Source organism: Anser cygnoides, chromosome 2 (genome assembly GCF_040182565.1).
Source record: "Anser cygnoides isolate HZ-2024a breed goose chromosome 2, Taihu_goose_T2T_genome, whole genome shotgun sequence".
Lineage (NCBI taxonomy): Eukaryota > Metazoa > Chordata > Aves > Anseriformes > Anatidae > Anser > Anser cygnoides.
The window spans coordinates 20,695,358-20,716,435 of record NC_089874.1 but is presented as its reverse complement, the minus strand read 5'-3'; the positions used below and the strand labels follow the sequence as shown (position 1 = coordinate 20,716,435).

Here is a 21,078-nt window from a genome sequence, read left to right as displayed (position 1 = left end):
GCTCGATAATTCCCAGTGTGGTTTTCTCCATCATTGTTTCTTTTGAGCTGATGTACTAAGTAAATAAAACTAAATAACCAGCCAAATAAAGTAAAATTTAAGTCTCAACTTTCAGAGTTATTCTATAAGATACTGTATCCAGAATGGTTTTTTATTCATAGTAGGGAAGAAGTAATTTGTTCAGAAAAAATATCTGTATCCAAATGAAAATGAAAAACATATCCAGGCCAGATGTTCTTCATACTTTAAATTCTGAACATCAAATTCATATATACATTTTAGTGAGATGAAAAAAGAGAAAGTGTTGTTATTAAATGCCATCTTGGACTCGCATAATTTTGGCAACAGTAATTGAAGGTAACAATTAAGGAAATCAAGTATGATTTCCTTAATGCTTTGTTTTAATGTACTGTGTCCAGAACCATTTGAGATTTTGTAGCCATCAGAGAGTATGTTTACTTTCCAGGTGTGCTGTTTTCATTAGCACATTAGCCTGTAGCTAGCTAGTGCTGTCCCCCAAGAGTCAGTACTGGATTCAGTGTTGTTCAACTTATTCATCAACGACCTGGACAATGGAACCGAGTGTACACTCAGCAAGTTTGTTGATGACACAAATCTCGGAGGAGTGGTTGATACCCCAGAGGGCTGTGCTGCCATTCAGAGGGACCTTGGCAGGCTGGAGAGATGGGCTGAGAGGAACCTCATGAAGTTCAACGAGGGCAAGTGCAGGGTCCTGCACCTAAGAAGGAATAACTCCAAGCACCACTACAGGATGGGGGCTGATCTGCTGGAGAGCAGCTCTGCAGAGAGAGACCTGGGAGTCCTGGTGGACAACAGGCTGACCATGTGTCTACTGGAGCGAGTTCAGAGAAGGGTCACTAAGATGACAGAGGACTGGAGCACCTGTCATATGAGGACAGGCTGAGAGAACTAGGCCTGTTTAGCCTGGAAAAGAGAAGACCGAGGGGATACCTAATTAATATATATAAATATCTGAGGGAAGGGTGTCGAGGGAGCCAATCTCTTTTCAGTTGTGCCCAGTGACAGAACGAGAGGCAGTGGGCACAAACTGAAGCACAGGAAGTTCTGCCTGAATATGAGAGGGCACTTCTTTACTGTGAGGGTGACAGAGTACTGGAACAAGTTGCCCAGAGAGGCTGTGGAGTCTTCTTCTCTGGAGATATTCAAAACCCACCTGCATGCCATCCTGCGCAAGGTGCTCTAGGTGATCCTGCTTGGCAGGAGGGGTTGGACTAGATGATCTTCAGAGGTCCCTTCCAACCTTGGCCATTCTGTGATTTGAGCAAATTTGCTAGGTACAGTTTTTGATGATTCCCTAACAGCAGGGTGCAAATGGATGAAGCTGAATTTGAACAAGCTTCCAAGGGCCAAGTACAGGCATGTGGCCGTAAAGAGAACCTTGATAGAGGTGTAGCATAGATGAGGTTGATGCAGATCATCTTTAAAACAGCCTGCAGATGGGGTTGATACTGAAGTTGCAAGTACCTTTGTCTCTCTCAACTGATCCTACCCCCTCTACATCGGATTTAAACTGTCTTTGATATTGGGAGGCATAAATCTCATCACATGAGATTACCCTGCTATGAGGAAAATGGAAAGTTTCAGTACCATCTGTTGCATGTTGTGAACTCAGTGTAGTGTGAAGAAGGTTGGCATGTCCGAATTTCACAGAACAGATCAGATCTTAGAAGAAATTTGTTTCAAAAGTATGGTAGATGTGATCTGCCTAAGGCTGCATGGATTGCTTTTGAGTACTTAGGAACAAATGATACTAGGCAACTGCTTTTATCCATTTGTGTGATGTTCGTAAGTGAACGATCTGAATATTTCTGTGAATTTTCAGCTTATAAAAGCTCCTCAGATGAATTCAGGTAAAAATTGGTTTGATTTGTGGAAATGGTTTGTGAGAATAGTCACACAGAAATTCAGTGCAAGGCATGTAAGTAGCAAGCAGACTGTCATCAGAACTCCATTGTTAAACAACACTAAAAGGACTTTTCTTAGGTTTACATATTTTGTAAAATTTATGATATATGTAAATCTTTTTTCTAGTTTAAATGTTTCTTTCTGTAAAAATATTTCTGACATGCACTTTGTTTTACTACTAGTACATAATGTTGCATTTGATGAATATGTAGTTATTTACCTGTCTTCTGGTTTTAGTATTTCTGTCAACTTTCTTGTCACATGACACTATCTGCTTGCTAAGTGAAGTGACTCTAATTACCAGAAAATCTGTGTAGTGTTTCATCTTACGTTTTTTGGTTTGCTTTGTTTTTTTTTTATTAAGTTACATTAAGAAGTGCCAGATGAGAAAAACAGAACATGGGTAAAGAGTCTGAAACATGCCTCTACAAGAACTGTTTTAATAGCATTATTCCCGCATTACTGTAATGCACTCCGTTGCTCAACAACTGGTTCTGTGAATGGTGGTAATCTGTGATTATTTTGCTAGTTTACAACAAAAATATATTTCATTACAGCAAAAATTCATTACAGCTAGTATTAATCAAGAGAACCATTGGTTTTCAGTAGATTTTCCTGAAGCCAAATTGTGGTTTCAATGAAACAAGTTTATATTAGTAAGTACAGGCAACATAATAACACCCTGACAGAACACCAGATAATGCTGGCCCATGGACAGCCAGTGTCAGATGCTCTTTAAATATGCATGTTCTTCCATTCCTGTTTTTCAGAGGTGTTGAATCAATGACGGCAGTAATCTGTTACTGAAAAACTGATATGATAGAATTGTTTTACTTTTAGTTGGCTCTTTAAGACAATGGAAGACCATAAACTGCTGTTTGTATCTCCCAAAGGAAGGAAAAGATAGTATATCTATTAGTTCTTGCTTAACACTTTAACAAAGACTTTTCCCTCAAGTGGAATTCAATTTCCCTTCTATGTTTATTCGTAGTTATAGGGGGGGAAACAAAAAACTATTTCTACATGTTTGAGTTTTGTGAGCTATTTTTGTATGTGTCTTACATTTGAAAAGGAAAGATTCATCAAATGCAACACAAGCGTATTTGAACAAAAGCATCCTCTCAATTCATTACCTGTATAATATTTTCTTGTTAGAATATATCGCTACTACTCTGACTATTAGAATCCCTACTAGAAAATGAAGCCACTACTCTGACTTAGCAGTATAAGACTAAATCCACTTACTTTTAGACAAGTGAAAACTAATTGCAAGGTAAGTATTTTTCCCGTTCAAGACACTAGGGAGAAATACTCTTGCTTCCTAATGTCAGTTTAGCCTATCCTAAGGCACATGTCTAAGATCACTGTGTTCAGTTGACCTTTGGATGTGCTTGTTGCTCACAACTGACAATCAAAGAAAACCTAGACTACCTTAGACTGAGTTATACATCAGAACAGATGTATAATTAGATCAGATAGAATTGTATAAAATGAATACCATTGGCACTAATATCATGGCTTTGTTTTTGTTGCTTGGAAGACAGAAAGATGAAGGTTACTTGGAGAGTTTCTTTCACTATGTCTTGGATCTGAAGTGATTCAATATTTTTCTTAATAATGGTAACAAGTAGAAGTTTGTAATAAGTTTTGCAACAAGCAGTTGTGAGGTATCAGGAATGTGATTATAAATATAAATATTTTGAGAAAAAAAAAAAAAGCTGATTTTGGAATAGAAACAGAATAAAAGTTGATAGGAAAAATGGGTGAGAGCTTTTTATCACAATTCCTGCTATAGGGGGAAATTACTGTTATATCTGAAATGGCATAAAAGGAAAAAAATCTAGGTTTACAAGTTAATCACATGATGGCAATAAATTACACATCTGATGAGATAAATGTGTGTGATACTAGGAAGTTTCATGAAGACAATAATTACAATAGAAATTGAGAGAAAGGGGACAGTGGGACGAGTTTTTCTGAAATACTTACCAATATGATTCAGCTCCATAAACACGTCTAGGTATGAAAGGAATAAGAATAATTTATACAAAAAGACATTTCTAAAAACTGGGAAAAAAAATATCAGGCAAAGGAGCATAACAGTGGTTTGAAAATTAAAAGCCATTTCAAAATTTTAGATCGATAAAACCCTATTTAAAAAAAAAAATCCTAAAAAGAGTAATAAAGAAAAGATTCAAACTCATTCTCAGACAGAGCTACATAATTTTATGAAATTATGAGGGTTCATATGATGTGGTCATTGTTGAGAAGAAGGAAAGTGAGAATGTCTCTTGCCTTCTTGATAAATAGAAGCCACAGAAATAGAGATCTGAGAGTGCTGGGAGGACGGGGATTAATAATTTCAATAAGGAACTACGGGAAAGAATAACAGTATTTATTGTGTTGCTTTGAGGCTATTGTTGGAATAAAGTGAGATGAAAAGCTCAAATTTGTAAGAAACAAGTTTTGTTTTGGCAGATTGTGGAACAAAGTTTGTATTTTGTTCCAGAAATGTATCTTGAACTTACTTTAAAACTTCAAAATGCCTTAGAATGGTATGGAGAATGGATGGAGAACAAAGGATGATAAATCATCTTGGATAGCCATCAATAAATATGTTTCCAAAGGGTTTGGAATTAATTTGAACCAGTGTAAGTGTCCAGAAGTCTGTCACAGACATAACAGAAAAATCCTTTTTACTTCAAAGGAAATTACATTTGTAGTTTCAGGATAGTGTGAGAGTTTTTTCTTTGCACAAAAATGAAGAACATCTTTTTAGGTGAACTGAGGTAATAAACATTATCCATGTGTTTTTTCCATTGTTCAGCCAGCTGAAAGTCTCCTACTAGAGTGCTTTCTTTTGAGACACAGTAAGTTGCTCAATGTTAGAGCACTAATCATTACAGACCTTCATCAAAAAAGTCTTCAACTATTATGGAGTTTCTCACATTTCCATTCTTTCCTGTCACCAAAATAAAAAGGAATAGATATTCTGTCATTATCAACATGACTTCATGTTGTGAAAGTAAAAGACTTATGTGCAAAATTATTTATTTGGCTTAATTCACTTCCAGTCACAAGGGTTATCTTTGGAAATTTAAACAACAGACATTTGCAATTATAATTTTGCAACCTAGGTCACCACTGCTCAGTAGAATGTGTAGTTATGGCATGCTAGATTTTGCTAAGCATAAAGACACTTTAAGCTTTTCTATTAATGATAAAATTAAACTTAATTGGTAATTCTGTTGTTTAAAGCACCAGGTGGTATAGTGAGCTATGTAGTGATTTCTCTCTGCTGAATTAAATAAATTTCGTTTATTTGTTTTCTGTTGGTCCTGTGGTTTCTTCCTGGGCAGGAGAAAAAAAAAATCCAAAAATATTTTTAATTTTTCAGTGTGATAATATATATTTTTTTCAATTTTCATAGCCTCATGTTCACAAATACATGAGCAGTTCTAGGGGGAATTGCTGGTAAAGCACATCTTGTATTTACCTTTACAGTTGTTGGAGTACCTATAAAGGTCTGCAAAGACTTGCTTTTCAAAAGCTCTTCTGACCATCTTTAGTTCACTTTGTATGCTCAACATTCTAAATTTCAGTATAATAGTCAGTATATAGTCTCAGTATAATAGTTCAGCATATAGTTGATTTTTTTTTTTAAGTAAACTTGGAAGATTTAGAATGTTTTATTACATTTTTTTCAGACATGCCACCCAGAACATTAACAACAATTTTAAAAATAATTCTGAAATAAAAATTCTAAAGCCAGACAAACCTAATTCATTCTGAGGAGAAGGGAAAAAATATGTTTTTGATCAGCTATTTCATTTAAAAAATGCACTTTAACCAGGACTGAAAAGAATCATCTTGTAGAATCAAAAGCAAAATGAAATTTCTGAACTTTCTGAAATTGAGAACATTGAGAATTTCATGCCTGTTTTTATTAATATGCTTCTATATAAAAAGGCTCTACAGTAACACCCCTTTTATCTGTCCCTGAAAGAATATAGATACCTAAATTTTGTTGCCTTATCTTTTAAGAGTTAGAGTATGGAGCTAGGAGATTTTTGACAAGTGGCTTTCTGCCTATTCTCTATTTTTGCATTTTTACCTTGATTTGTTACTGTTGCTTATATATACAAGTTTTCCTTTTCAAGCCAGTATGTGATATAATTTTGTGATAAAATATTGATGCAGTTTTGGCAATGTGCTTTATATATATATATATATGTACATACATATAACTAATATATAGATGCATATGCTTTTGCATAGTCTGGAAGTGCTTTAGAATAAATGGTAATGTGTGAAGGGAAGAGGATTTTTGCCTGAAAACAAGGTTAGCAAGAAGAGTCCTAAATTCTGAGATTTATATAGCAGCAAAATGGAAAATTAGATCCATCAGTTTCAGAGAAAAGTTTCTGTTTCTTCCAGATAATTCAAGGAAAGTGAGACAGGCTCTGGCCTTCTGCTTCTGATTTGTCTGATAAATTATAAGGACCACCCTGATTTCTTTTCCTGAAAACACTTGTACATTAATTATTTTTCCTTTTATAATTATTTTTCCTTTTTATAAGACATTAAGAAGATTTAATGGACATTTTCCAGTTAGACGAGACCATGAATAGTGAAGGAATAGCAGCTTTACTTATTCTGTCAGCAAACCTTCTCTCCTCCCTTTTCTTCAGCATCTTCCCTGCGTCAGGAACCTTGGCCCTGTCCCACTGCCACCACCTTTTCTTCCCTGTTCCTTTTAATTTCTCATCTTTTCTCAGTCATCTATGGAATTTCCTTCCTCGCCCTTCTTTTGGTCACCTATGGTGTCCTTTGCTTTCCTTTTTGTGACTCACAAGATCTCTCTTTAATTTCATGACCATCTCTCTTCCCCTAGTCCTCCCTTTCCTTAAGGGTCACTACAGTTCTCTCCTTTGTGTTTTTTCCCTCTTGTCTTTCAACTAGCTTTTTATTCTGCATGAAGAAAAAAGAAAAAAAAAAAAAGAAAAAAAAAAGAAGAAAAAGCATTAGTTGCAACCTAACATTTTATTTTAGCAATGAACAAACCCTCCTGTAATCTTACCAAAACTGTGCATTATTTTCCATCAGAGCACAAAATATACTGATAAAATGAAAGGTCCTGCATGCCTTTTTCACCTCAGTCTTTACCAGCAAGACTGGCTTTCAGGAATGCAAAGTCCCAGAAACCAGGACACAAGGCTAGAGCCAGGAATACGTACCCTTGGTGGAAGAGAATAAAGTTAGAGAATACTTAAGCAAAGTGGACATTCATAATCCACAGGCTAACATACTTCTCTTTATCTTCAGTGTTTTTAGCATTGTCATGCACTGGATGAAAGTGTCTGTGACCTCAGTTTTTTGGGAAGCCAGAAACTCATTATGTCTCGCAAACCCTGCAGGGAGTCTGCTAGGGAAGATTCAGAGTAAGCAAGGTTATAGCACACCAGTCAGTACCACTACTGATGAACTTGAGTTTGGTTAAAATGCTGGCACCCACAATTTTAATTTATGTATTCAGTTTTTTGTGTGTTTGTTGTGTTTTTTGTTTTTTTTTGGGGGGGGGGGGGTAGGGGAGACAGAATAATACAAATTTCTGTGGAAACAAATTAGAGGCTTCAGCATTGGCAGGAGTTCATTTCAAACACATTTTCTGATCACTGATTTGGCAGGTGCTTTTGTAGGTCTTACCATCCTGGGAGCACAGACCTCTCACTGCTGGCAAGAGATTTTCTCCACCCCAGCCCAAGATTAGCTTTGTCTTGAAAATCCTTTCTCTCCAGTGGGCTTGAAGGACATAGCTAAGTACCAGGCATTTGTTAGGGGAAATGTTTGGCACATCCCAATATCTGTTCTTTATCCAGTCAGAATGACTTTGTAGGTCATTCTAGCTCAATTATAGGTACACTTCAGACCAAGAGAGAAATCCTCTATCAGAAAGGGTTAAGCCTCAAATTTGAGTCAGCCTCAAATAAATGGCAGGAGGAAGTGCTTGACAATAGGCCTGCTTTGGAGCTAAGTAGAAATATGATTGTCAAGCCAGATCCTACCTACCTGTGTCTAGGAGCTTATGCAGTGAAGGAGGACAAAGAAGCTGCTTCCCAAGCAGCAACTTTGGCCAACTCAGGAGTTATCTCACCCAACCTCAGCACAGCTTCTCCATCCTCTGAGATTCCCCCTGTTTATTCCAACTGATACCAGTAGTTCGATGTTTCATGGGGTTTTTGTTTGTTTGTTTGTTTTTTGTATGCAGTGAGGGGTATTCTCAAACTTTTAGAGGTTGGCCATTTGTCTTTTCCTAGCAAGCCTTGTACCCTTATGCCAAGAGGCACCTTAGGCTTGGGACCTTACATCATTTTTTCTCTTCCCTTAAGAATTAATATTTGTTACTTGGCTGATTTTAGTCGAGGTTCCATTTTCCATCTGAAAAATGCCTGCAATATCCTACCAGGAGACTGTGAAAATACTTATGTTTTGGTGCTATGTAGTTGCATACCAGCTGGGGAATTACTTCAAGCTGCAGAAACACAGCCTTTATACCAAGCAGCAAGGTGTGTCTTATGCATACAAGCCTAGCAGCACAAAAACCCATCAAAGATTGAGTTTGTGGCAGTCTTTAATTCCTTTTCTTCTGTTGCATATAGACTCAAACCAGATTGAACAGAGTAACCCGTTAATCCTTTGTGTGTAAACTCTTATTCCTCTCTGGCATCATTCCACGGAGGTCACTGATTATATTTAGCATTGATTTCACTTGAAGTTCAGCAGACCTTCAAAAAGAACTTAATTGGCAAATGATTTTGAATCCAAGACATCAGGAAAACATTATTATTTTGTTAGATAGGCAGTAATGGTGTGTAATGTAAATTTTAATTTACAAATGTGCTAGTTTGCCAGTCTGCATTGCAGCCAGACACTTAAAATCTGGAATACTGAAAATAAGTGATAGGATAGTGATCTGGAAACCAGTGTTTATGTGTTTTTTCACACTTATCCTGTTCTTAGGTCCTACAGTTTTCTATGTATTCAAAGCCCATAGGAACAGTGCATTGACTGTATTGAATTTCTGCTTTCAGAAACTTAGGTGCAGTTAGCTTGTGTAAAGATTATGCATTACAATGCCTGTTTAGGAAGACTTGTCTTGCCGTCTTTACTATAATTTTATAATACGAAAAAAAATATTTTGGTGCATTTAGATTTGAGCTAGCTTGTAGCTAACAAATTTGATTAAGCAATGAATTTCGTTTTGTTTGCACATCTTGACAATAACTGACAAAGTGAGCATATAAAGCATTTCTCTTAAGTATATAAGCTGAAAAATGTCTTAGGAAAGTAAGCATCTGAAATATACCCTAAAATGCCTGACAGTATGCTCAGAATTTCTACCTAAATGAACAAATAAGATGCTTGAGAGCTCACTCAGCAGTTTTGTAATCTTTTACCAGGAATAGGTACCTATTTAGTCAGCGCTGATGATTTCTCAAGTGGGAAGAAAAAAAAAAAAAAAAACCCTATTTATAGCTTTAACATGTTTCTCCAAAATGTGTGAAGTTAAAAATTTATCTTTGAGGAAAATTGGTGCCATGTACACCTAAGGCACAGTGAGCAATGATTGCATCCACTATTTTTCACAATCTGCAGACTGCAAAATAATAAAATATGTTGTTTTTTTTCTTGGTAGATGTCCGTAGAAGAACAATTTATGAATACCACAGGGTGGAACTGCAGATGTCAAAGATCACCAACCTGTCAGCTGTTGAAATGATACCTCTTCCAAGTAAGTAAAACAAAACATGGACAGAAGCCAGATCTGGGGGCAACCTCATTTACAACACACACACAATTTAAAGTATTTTGTTTTATCTGTGAACTTGGAGTTATGGACAGATTCATTTATCCTCTCTAAAATTTATTCCTATTTGGATGATGCATTATCTAATGCATCCTCATGTATCAGAAGTTAGTTTATAGGCATATAGCTCCCAGTAGGTTATGAATGAAATCTGTGTCAAATCATTTTTTTCAGAAGAGTGCTTATATTTGTTTCTTCAAGAAAAAATAACATTTTTTCATGCTTGCAAGGCAAACACAAATACTGCTGTGTACTGTGCATTGCATCTCAAAGGAACATCCCCAAATGCATTTTGCAATTCATCTATTTTTTTTGTCCAAGGTAAAACTACATTGCTTAGAAATATCTGGGTTTAAACCACCAGTTATAGTATTGTGAAAAAAAAAAACGGAAACAGCCTTTTTCCTTTTTTCTAATCCAATTATAGTCCTTGCACACTTTCCTGGTAGTCTTACTATCTGTGTAGGTCTGAACATTAACAACACCCAGGAACTCTGGAGCCAGAGAACAAAAATTTAAGGAAATACTTAATACTATGCAGAAAGATATTTTTTTTTTTTTAAAAAAAAAAAGCAATGAAGCTGAAAGAGCTGTTGTGGAAATGAGATTACATTTACAAATGGAATACAAATGAAATCCTACAAATAGAATGTACCTCTGTGCATATGGTTGTGCACTGCATTGTAATAGGTTGGGTTTAGTGTGTTTTGATCATCTTAGAACCTACTCATTCCCTAAATATATACTATCTGAAGATGTATCCTTTTCTTATACCTTTTGTGAGACTAATATAGTAATTTTTGTTTATTTATCTGCTTCCTAGCTTGTCTCCAGTTTAACAGCTGTGGTCCTTGTGTCACTGCCCAGATTGGCTTCAACTGCAGCTGGTGCAGTAAACTCCAAAGGTAAAGAAAAGTATTTTTCTTTTTTTTGATATGGGTATACAGATGTGATCAATGGATATCCAAAAATATTCCCAATAGGTTACTCAGTAGAGGGGGATGTTATGTTTTATATACATGCATTCACGTGGATATACACCTCAGTTGTGATCACTAGCCACACATCACTGTCCTGTTTCATTTCAGCAAAGAAATTAAGCAACAAAGGTCAAAGCAGTTGTCTTAGAAGTTAAGCCCTTGTTCCTATTTCTTTAACCCCACTTTAAAATTCTTTTGAAGGACTCCACAAGAAGTAGAAATCACAATAAAATTCATTTTTTCTACCTGCATCCATTGCTTCGTCAAAAATAGTTTAACCACAAAGAGGTATGGGGTGGCAATGTAACTATAAAAACATGCTTGTTCTCTTCACAGTAGGGAGACTGACACATCCAGAGACTCAGATCCTTTTCTCTTTTAACTTCTTATCATACTTAGTGGTCACATTGGGTCTCCTCAGCCTCTCACTGCCACATTTTATGACAAAGTGACCCACTTGATGAGGGAAAGGCTGTGGATTTGGTCTACGTAGACTTTAGTAAAGCTTTTGGCACTGTTTCCCACAGCATTCTCCTGGAGAAACTGGCTGCTCATGGCTTGGTCAGGTGTATGCTTCACTGGGTAAAAAGGCACAAATTGTGGTGAATGGAGTTAAATCCAGTTGATTTAACCAGTTAATCCAGTTGACTCTATGATTCACGAGGACAGTCAAGTCAGTAGTACAAATGATTTAGACTGTGGAGAAGCTGGAGCACAGACAGTAAAATGGAAATTCTGCAGCTGTAACCTTTACAAAAAGTTCTTCTGTTACTGACTTTCATTGATCTTCATGAAATGAATCTTCATAGCATTAATTTATTTAACACTGGTTCTCTGACACAAAATGCAGTATCATAATGGCTATGTATCATTGTGTTTTTCAACACCACTGACTAGGTTCAGAAATCTTATGTATAAAGTGGATGCATAATGAAAGGAGAAAAAGGCTATTAGCATTCTAAAATAGTGTAATGATTTGATACCATGTTGAAGAACTGAAAAATAGATGATGAACAAGATATGATATTAAGAACTTGGAGTCACTTTTATTATGTTTTCTTAAGCTTCAGCTCTCACAATAAGTAATGTGATAAGTCACTCTTGTTCTCAGTGTTTTGCAAAAAGCTCTTTTGTGTGGAATTGAAGCTGAAGTTGCAAAACACATCAAACATCTTCAAGGATAAGGATAGTTGTAGAGAACCTTTCCAAGCAAGCATGAACAGATCTTGTTTACTTTAGCCAATTTCTTGCTTTCATGCATTGCTTGGTTCTCCTATTAATAGATGTTGTAACACTATCTGTTAGAAGAGTCTGTTACTTTGTAGCCAGTGTCCTCATTTCTGTTTAGATAAATTTATTTATAGCAAGTAAAATTTGAAGAGATTATAAGGTTCAGACCTCTTATAAAGATCTGGCAAACCCCAAGATCCTTTGTTTTCTTCTGTAGTTTCTGAAGAACTGATTTTCCCAAGTTCTGGAATTACAGTTTTGCTCACTGAGGCACAAATTCACTGTGGAGAACAGAAAGGGTTTTATACTTCACCATTAGCAGGACGCAACACCAAGCATGTAGTTGCACTGTTTCTCTCCATGTATTCAGATGAATTCGTGGCTACCCATTCATAATTGGCAAGATGCAATTTGCTCCTGAAAAACATACAGTCTCTACGCATCTATTTCTATTCAATTAAAGTCCACATGAAACAAGTCTTGCTCTTTTTTCCCTGTGAAGATCACACAACAATCAAAGATGAACCTACTGTGAGGCAGTCTTGCTCCGTTTCCCAAAAACAGTTAACTCCACACTGCAGCACTGTTGTACCTTTGATGATATGCAGCAGATAGACTGAACAGCTTTATTGCTGTCAATTATACCATTACTAACTGTATTGAGACTGTAATTTCATGCAGGCTGTATTCAGACATCATTTGACCAGCAGCAAAAGCAGGAACTGGAATTAATTCCTCTTTTTTTTTAAAAAAAAAAAAAAAAAAAAAAAAAGTATAGATCCAGAAAAGCAAATTAAGATCATGCATCTGCACAGAAATTGTAGTAGTTTAAAAACAGTCATACTGTCCAATTTGTTTCTATAAGGATGAGTGATAGTAAGCTGGGCTTAAGCAAATGCAGGAATGTGTATAGAATCATAAAATAATTCATATTGGAAGAACCTGCTAGAGGTCATCCAGTCCAACCACCTGCTCAAATCTGGGTCAGCTGTGAACTCAGACCAGTTTGCTCAATACTTGAATTAGCTGGGTCTTGAAAACCTTTAAGGATGATCCCCTGAACACCTTATTTTTATACTAGATTTTACACCTTATTTTTAAAACTTTTTTTTTCTACACTAATATGGCTGTGGTAACAATGCCTGTCTCAGGCCCTGTTGCCTTTCTTGTCCCTCTTCAGTTTCTGAAAAAAAGAGCAACTTATTTCAACTAATTCAGTTCTACAGAAAAACAGATCTGAAATAATAAGTGGAAGCAAAGTTTGTGAAAAGGGGCAACTTGCTTCCCAAAATGTGAAAATTGAGCACCATTTTAGTTAGGGTATGTTACGGTCTAGGTTTGTTGTGATGAAAATTCATTCCTGTCAGCTTTGATAATTTTGTGTTTCCTACAATACTCTCACCTGCATTCTTGTCCAGTTCCTCTCTTCTTTTATCTTGCTGTTCCTCAACATGTTCTTTCACCTTAGGTACATATAGAAAAATCTTTATTTCATTGCTCAGTTTAGATGTCTGGATCACTACAAAGTGCTCAATCATTTATTTCAGTAACACATTGTTTTTACTCCCCTCACAAATAAATTCACTATGTTAAAGTATTCTTTTTGCACGTGATAAAGAAACTGTGTCAAAATAATACCTAACTATTCTAGTTAAAAATCATAATGAATGGAAAGCTGTGAGCTCCTTCATCACAGTGGTTCTGCTTTTTCTGTATCACTGCTCCTCAGTTACCAGCCTAGACTAAATCACCCTAGACTTTTATTTTCTGTTGTGGTAAACATTGTTCTTCTGCAGCTGAATAAAATCTGCTTGGAAAAACAAGGGCAAAGCACTACATGAAGTATCAACTTAGACATTTCAGAAGTGCCTAGTGAAGAAAGAATATTAATATTTACACTTTACAGTGAGTACTCAGAGGGGTTTTTGAATAAGCAGAGGTGGATGTTTAGGAGTAATGCCCAAGTAGTGCTTCTGGGCTGCAGAGTAGGGAATGATGTAGCTGGCTGGACACATTGGTCTGGGAAGTGAGAAACCAAAGGCTGTCTCTCTTGGCTTATGGGCAAAGCCCAGAGGGAAAGGCAACTAGCCTTTGGTGCAAAAGCCTGAAGAAGGTGTTAAACATGGTACTGGCAGGTTCCAGTGTGGCAATATTCTACTAATTGATCCAGTGGTCCACTTTCTGCAGCAGAAGAGGGCCGGCTTGCCAATGAGGAGACTGACAGAGTTATGATGCTCACATATGTGACTGTAACAGACAGTGATGCTCCTCCTGTGGAGCTGCAGGAGCACTTTGGTACTCTAAAAAGAGAACTCCCAGAGAAGATAGGCTTCCATGTGGATAACAAGCAAGCATGTATCCAATGGGAAACAACTCCTTACTGATTCTACAGCCTTTTTTTCTCAACAAGCTATGATCCCATTTATCCAGAGCAACTGTGCTACTGAGAACAGCATCTTGTATGTTTTTTTTCTTTGCATAAAATTTAAACCACATATTGAATAATTCACACAATAAAGTACAGTTGTTGGAAAAATAGAAAGTGTTCATAAAACCAATATCTGAACAAGGAAAATTGACCAGTAGAGTCATTGCAGAATAACTGCACTCCCCCATGTGGGCAATCTGTATTGGAATGAAAATAACTATTCTGCAACACAGTGGATTGTTTCCTACCTGTAACTTCATTCCAGCTGCAGTCCATTCTCTTCAGTCTTTAGAGGTGTAGGTTATCCTTAAAGGTAATTCAGAGCAAAATCCTCTATTTCTGTCACTCTCTACAAGCTTGAATCATGGTTTTACTTTTCATAAGGGATCATCAAACTATCCACTCTGAAATCTAACATAAAGTATGTCTTGTAACTGAAGAAAAGGTATTTCATTTTTCATTTTCATTTCAAGAAAAGGTATTTCATTTTCATATGACTTCAGCAGATGGAGAATCCTCCTAGAAGATATTCTTTTTTCTTTTTTGAACCATGTAGAAGAGGGAGAACTGTTCCATACACAAAAGAAACTATATAAACATGGAACGTAATATAGTTTTAGAGCTTTCTGCTATACCTGAATCTGTGTCTATAAAACACCAGAAAAACCTAGCATTTGTCTCTTATCACCTGTTGGTGAAACTTGGATTGTTTTTACTCCTTTAGCTCTAACTGCCCAGAATGTAGAAACTGAACAAATTCATTAATGTTAGATCTGTTTCCATGACTCTGATCATACACACAATTTCCAAAGCTTCCTGCAATCTTGAAACAGTCTTGAATTAAAAAGATGAGGGTATCCCATTTCTGATACATTTCCCTTTAATGTTTAACCCTGAATGCTAAAAACAGCAGTGGTTCTGTAAACCAAAATGTTACTGCTTTTCTTTTTGAAACGTGTTCTGAGCAAAGTGAAAAATCACAAATGCCAGGAAATAGCAACAATAGTGAGATTTAAGTCTCAATATTTCTAAACTTTTTAATGTCAATCACTGCTCCCATCTAAGCAGAAAATAAAGAGGTAAGTTATTTTGTATTCTGTACTGGTTACCTGGAAAACATGGAAGGGAAAATCTTTGGACACTTGCCGTTCTTAAGAAAACATTTAACAGTTGAAATAAGAAGTGACTGTTTTCCACAGTGGCCTTATGGTAACAGAAATTTTAAAAATTGTTGCCTTTTTTTTCTGAACCTCTAGGAAAGCTTGAAATGTTTTGTTTATTTATTCTTCTTTTAGCAAGACATTGGAAACATGTTCAGTTAACTTTTAAATCTGAGTTCATACCTAGAAATCTTTAATATCAGGGAAAGAAAAAAAAAACCTCTTGAATCAAGTATTGTAATATAATTGATAGTCTTATGTAAACTAAAGTATTTATTCGGTTAGTAAAGTACTATCCATATAGAATTACAATAATAGCACACAAAAAAAATAATATACAATCTGACTACATGAAACACCTGATTTAGAAAAATCATTAAATATAAATAAGAAGCACTGAGTGTTTCTGTACACATAGCTTACTGTTAAATATCTACCTTCTTCTCATCTTTATTTGATAGCTGGCATTGTAACCAAGGTTGTAGATTCCATTATGGAGCAGGTCAAGATTCCATTATGGCAGTGGAAAGGATCAGAACTAAAAATAGTCATCAGATGAGAAAACAGATGTATTACCTTAATCATGCAGTGAACATTTAGTAAATATCATTTACTGTGATGTGCTTTGGTCTAAGCCCCTTAGGTTATTTTACCAAAACTATGAAGCTCTTTAATAACAAATAAACAAAAATGAAATCTAGAAGTTTTTAACTTAGATGTTATAAACACAGTCTTCAAAAGTTCTGGAAGTTCTTATGCAACGAAATTACAGTGAAAGCATAAAACTGAAATTACTGTTGGTTTGATGGATGAAGTAACTATCCTGGACACTGCAGTGCAAGGTGTCAAAACACTTTATACTGTGCAGGGAAGAAGGTTTTACTTCATCAGCCTGAAAAATCTTTCTACTCCTGTCTCTACTTTCTTGTGCTGCCATTTGTAGAGCTCATTTTTCATTCAAATGCTAACTTTTAAATAATTTCTGTTTTTAAATATTTGAGGGTTTAATTTTCCTTGTTTGTTTGCTTCAGGGTTCCATATTTCAATTCTAAATTAAAAGATGGGGAGAAGACTTGCTGATTATTATTCAAGCTGGTTTTATTCCATCACCATTTAACTGACAGGACCATGCTGTTATTACAAAATCATCCACAGTATTAGCCATTGAATTACTGAAGAAAAAAAAATTTGTATGGATTAAGTAAACCACCAGAGGGAGCATATATAATCCAATCAGTGTAATAGATTCATATACAAATGACAGGGAAAATCTCATTTTAAATGCTTTAGAAGGGATAGAGATTTAAAATATAGTGTGTTCTGTAAAATGTATTCCACTCTATCAGTGTATATAACTTCATGAATTTGCTGATTATACTGCTGCTTCAGGCAAAGTGAAAGAAATGTGCCCAGCCTATCTGTCTCTAGAATTTGTATTCCACCAACAGCAGTTCTCTATGCTGGAGTGGTTTTATACGAAAATATGTCAGAGTCCTAACACTTGTGTCTTAACAAGTGGTTTGTTGAATTAGATCAAATCTAGCCCATGATAAATGAGAAGTAGTGTCAGTACTATTTTTCTAACTTGAATACTGTTTCTTTCCTGAGTACAGAGCAGACAGAAATTCTCTGTAGAAATTCTGGCCCTCCATCAGAGTCTGCTCTGTTTAAAATGCCATGTATTTTTCTTCTGTTTTAAAAGTTGTATTGAGACAGCAATAGGTCATTTTTATCAAGTGCAACAAATATATCAAGAATGAATGTGTAGATTTGTCAGCACTGATACATTACTGATAAGAATGGTACGATAAATAAATCTATACTTTATTTAGCAGAAAAATCCTCCACACCCAACTACTTCAAATCCTTTTCAAGCTGCTTTTTCTTATTTTAACGAGCTAATTTGAACTCATGATCTGCAAGAATCTGTTAGGAAATCAGTATTCAATAATTGAGAATTTTATATGCATGGGAAGCCTGATGGGAGCAAAGCAAGAAAATAAACTGCCACAGAATTGCTTAATGAACAAAGTATTTCCTTAAACCAGAGTGAGATTAGTGATGGTATTGTTTGAAATACAGAGAAGGAAGCTTCACAAGATCTTAGATCTTCTCAAGTGCGATAGCAATACTATTTTTAACACAGTGTAAACTTCAGTGAGACTGAAATCTAAGTTCCATTGTGGAACACAGAGGATCATGAGTTCTTAATGTATTTTTATGGAAAGTTAGCCTGTATGCAAATGAACTAGCTTTTCACTGAAATTCATACATCCATACAGGGATAAATATCAAATAAATGCCTTTTTACAAGCTGGACAAGATTGTGGGATTTGTTAGTAGCTAGATTCCATGGAATTATTGTGGAATTTCTGTAATTCTCCTTGATCACAGATTGTCTGGTACAATTCCTATGATTAATACAAATAAACCTAAAATGTTCAGTCTTGGAACCCAGAACTGCAGTGAAGGTGCAGTAGCCCTTGCAGGCCTGTGACATATTACAGCAACACCAGCCAGTGCAGTAGATACACTGTAGAACTCTATAGAGTTGAATCATCCCCCAACCAAACCTGTCTCTTGTAGGTCTGTCAAATATCTCACATTCTTAAGGTGTCTCATAATAAACACAGAAAGTAGTTATCAAAGATACAGAGGACAGTTAAGTACTTAAATCCCATTTAGACAAGGGAAAGCAGACATCCATCTGTTATTTACACCTTTGAAAATATTTACTTTTCCTGATTCGTTTGGAAGGAGGACCACAAATTTTTGTTTAATTTCCATGTTTAATTTTGAAGACACACAAGATAAAATAGTGGTAAAACACCAGATAAATAGGTAGATAGCACAGCTCTTTTCTGTAGAAACTTTTACAATTCTGCTATACACTAGTACCCTTTTATTCCTCACTTATTGTATTGGAACAAGAAGGAAAAAAAACAAAAACTTTGTCTTTAATGAACCATTCATATCTAGGACTGCAATTTCCTTGTTAGCTGTAAATCTTTGAAATCTCAATAGAGTTGAGTTCAAACTTAATTCTGCACTGTTTGTTTATCCTGGTGAATGCTACATACATAATAGTGAGTATTGCCCTCCTCTATTAAACCTGCATTCACTCTGGGATTAAACATTTCCTGGCAGAACTGCACCATGCTCAGTCACACAGACACCCCAGATTCTTTTCTGTTTGTTTTCATTTTTATCTGTTCATTTCTAACATTGATAGCTACTACCAGAAAGTTTGGATTCAGCTATATTTCTATTTAGCTGGTGAAAGTTGACACTTGTCTGTGAAAGGGCTCCTCAGAATGCAATTTTTTTCTAGACCTTTTAAGAAATATCTCAGAAATTTGGTCATCATTCTATGCAATGCAATGGGCTTTCTCAGGACTCAGTTTCTATACCAGGTATTACAGCCTAGCTGATTTCCAAATAAATGTATTTTCTGGTAATTAATTAAAAGATTTATACTTAACAACATGCTCATGCATGTTTATTTACTAGGTAAATAAAGTAAAGCAGACAAGACATTGTTAATTTACATGGAACTTTATCATGAAATATATGTGAAGAATGATTACATTAATACACAACAGAAATAAGAACAAACATATATTTTAAAAAAAAAAAAGTTATTTAAACTTAAAAGTAAAGATTAGTTCAAAAACACTGAGATGAAAGTTGCAGTTAAGGCAGAAATTTTACCTGGTTTACCTGAATTCAAAGACAGACTTTCTAGAAGGTTTTGGCACCTGGAGATGGGAACCTCCTCCATGTGAACACAGGTTCAGACAGAGGAATGCAGTCAGGGTCCCAAACTCTTCTTTAGTTGTCTCACTATATCTTACCTGAAATAATTAGATGTGAACAGATTGTCTTTTCTACAGATGCTTTACACTACTTAAATTGTTTTCTTGGTACTCAGACTGTTTGTTCCACTTTTTGCATGTGTAAAGTCCCAATTCATCTCTTTTTAATACTGACAACATTTATTAGCTAATTTGTCAGACATTGTCTGGAAGACTTACCTTTATTTCCTAAACTACTGATATTGTCTTCCTATATATTGTTTTTTAAACACTTTATTAGAAAACACACAAATGTAACCACTCCAAGCTTTATGACTTCAGGACAATTTGTCAGATAAATTCAGTTACACAAAAAGCTTCATTAATGGATTAGCAAAAATGATGATTGTGCAGTAGGTACATTTTGTCCAATAGGCTTAATAGTTCTTGGCAGAACTTTGATTTAGTGAGGAATAAGGTATCAGATTTTCTCCTTTTCATGCCTGAGATGAATTTAATTCATAGTTCCTGACTTCTTCCTTAACAGTCAGAAAATGGGATGTTTTCAGAAATGCATTGCTGTGTATCTATTTCAAAATACTTGAATGTTCATGAGACTAGATAACAGAAATGAGCTATTACACCTCCCCATTATATCCTAAATTGTTGGTCTAGATAATCGCTTTCTCAGCTGCCCATTTCTTTTCTTATTGCAAGTGTTTGTAAAAAGAGAAAGAGCCAAAACCAAGGACAAACCAATTCAGAAGACCTCCAAGTTCTGTTCACGACACTTCAGTGGAAACAGAGAGCTGAGGCAATCATGCCTGACTCTAGGGTACTTTATAAAATGGAGGTTAATGCATTGCTGTGGAAGCCTTCATTTTGCTTTCCTTCATATAAACATCCTACCTACTGTATTACTATCTATAGAGAAATCTAATGTCTTCTGCCAATTTTTTGACTTTCACTCATCATTAGAAAATGCTCTCATTACAAGGGAATTACATAAAACAAGTATTTAAATCAATTATGCATTTTAATGGAAAGTTTTTGCACTTTTTTTTATTTTTTTTCTTTTTCTTTACTTTTTAGTTTCACTGAAATATATCGCAGAATGGCAGTCCCAGTTAGATTTGTTTAATGGTCAGTTCCGTGGTCATACAGAAACAGTCACTTGTACAGCTGTAGTTCATCTTCCCATACCAAATATTTTTGGATGTAGATTTTCTTGCAAATTAAACAGAGCCTGGGATGGGAAGCTTCCTGGGCATTAGAAATTCATTGTTTGAACAATTAAATAGTTATGATGTTCCCTGACGTGATTTTAATCCATCCCCAGGAGCACTGTCCAGAACAGTGCCCAGGCACACTGTAGGAGTTGGAATATTCCAGTGATTATTCCCAGTTAGTTGGCAGTTTATATGCGGCCTCCTTCTTTTCAAGTTTGAGAGAGTTTTCCTGTTTGGGCTTGGGCCATCCTGTGCCAGTAGTCTTCAGTGCCAAGGAGCATTTCTAGGCATGTTTATTTTGCTAGTATAGAAGGAGCCAAAATGATCACAATAGTCTTAACTTCTTTCCAGAGGCACTAATCTTATGGATGTAACTTGAGCATCACTGAAGTCATATTTGTCTAATAGTCTCCTAGATATCTCTCTTTAAGGAAGGGCCATAA

General features: G+C 35.6%; 1 protein-coding gene across 2 annotated transcripts in view; it reads left to right on the top strand.

The window, feature by feature from the left end:
* PLXDC2 (plexin domain containing 2) overlaps positions 1-21,078 on the top strand; it is a 268,092-nt gene that overhangs the window by 210,243 nt on the left and 36,771 nt on the right. For both annotated transcript variants that reach the window (XM_048061760.2, XM_013172072.3), the window contains exons 8-9: positions 9,644-9,739; positions 10,638-10,719. In XM_048061760.2, the coding sequence (XP_047917717.1) occupies positions 9,644-9,739; positions 10,638-10,719 (178 nt within the window). The remainder of the gene's footprint in view (positions 1-9,643; positions 9,740-10,637; positions 10,720-21,078) is intronic.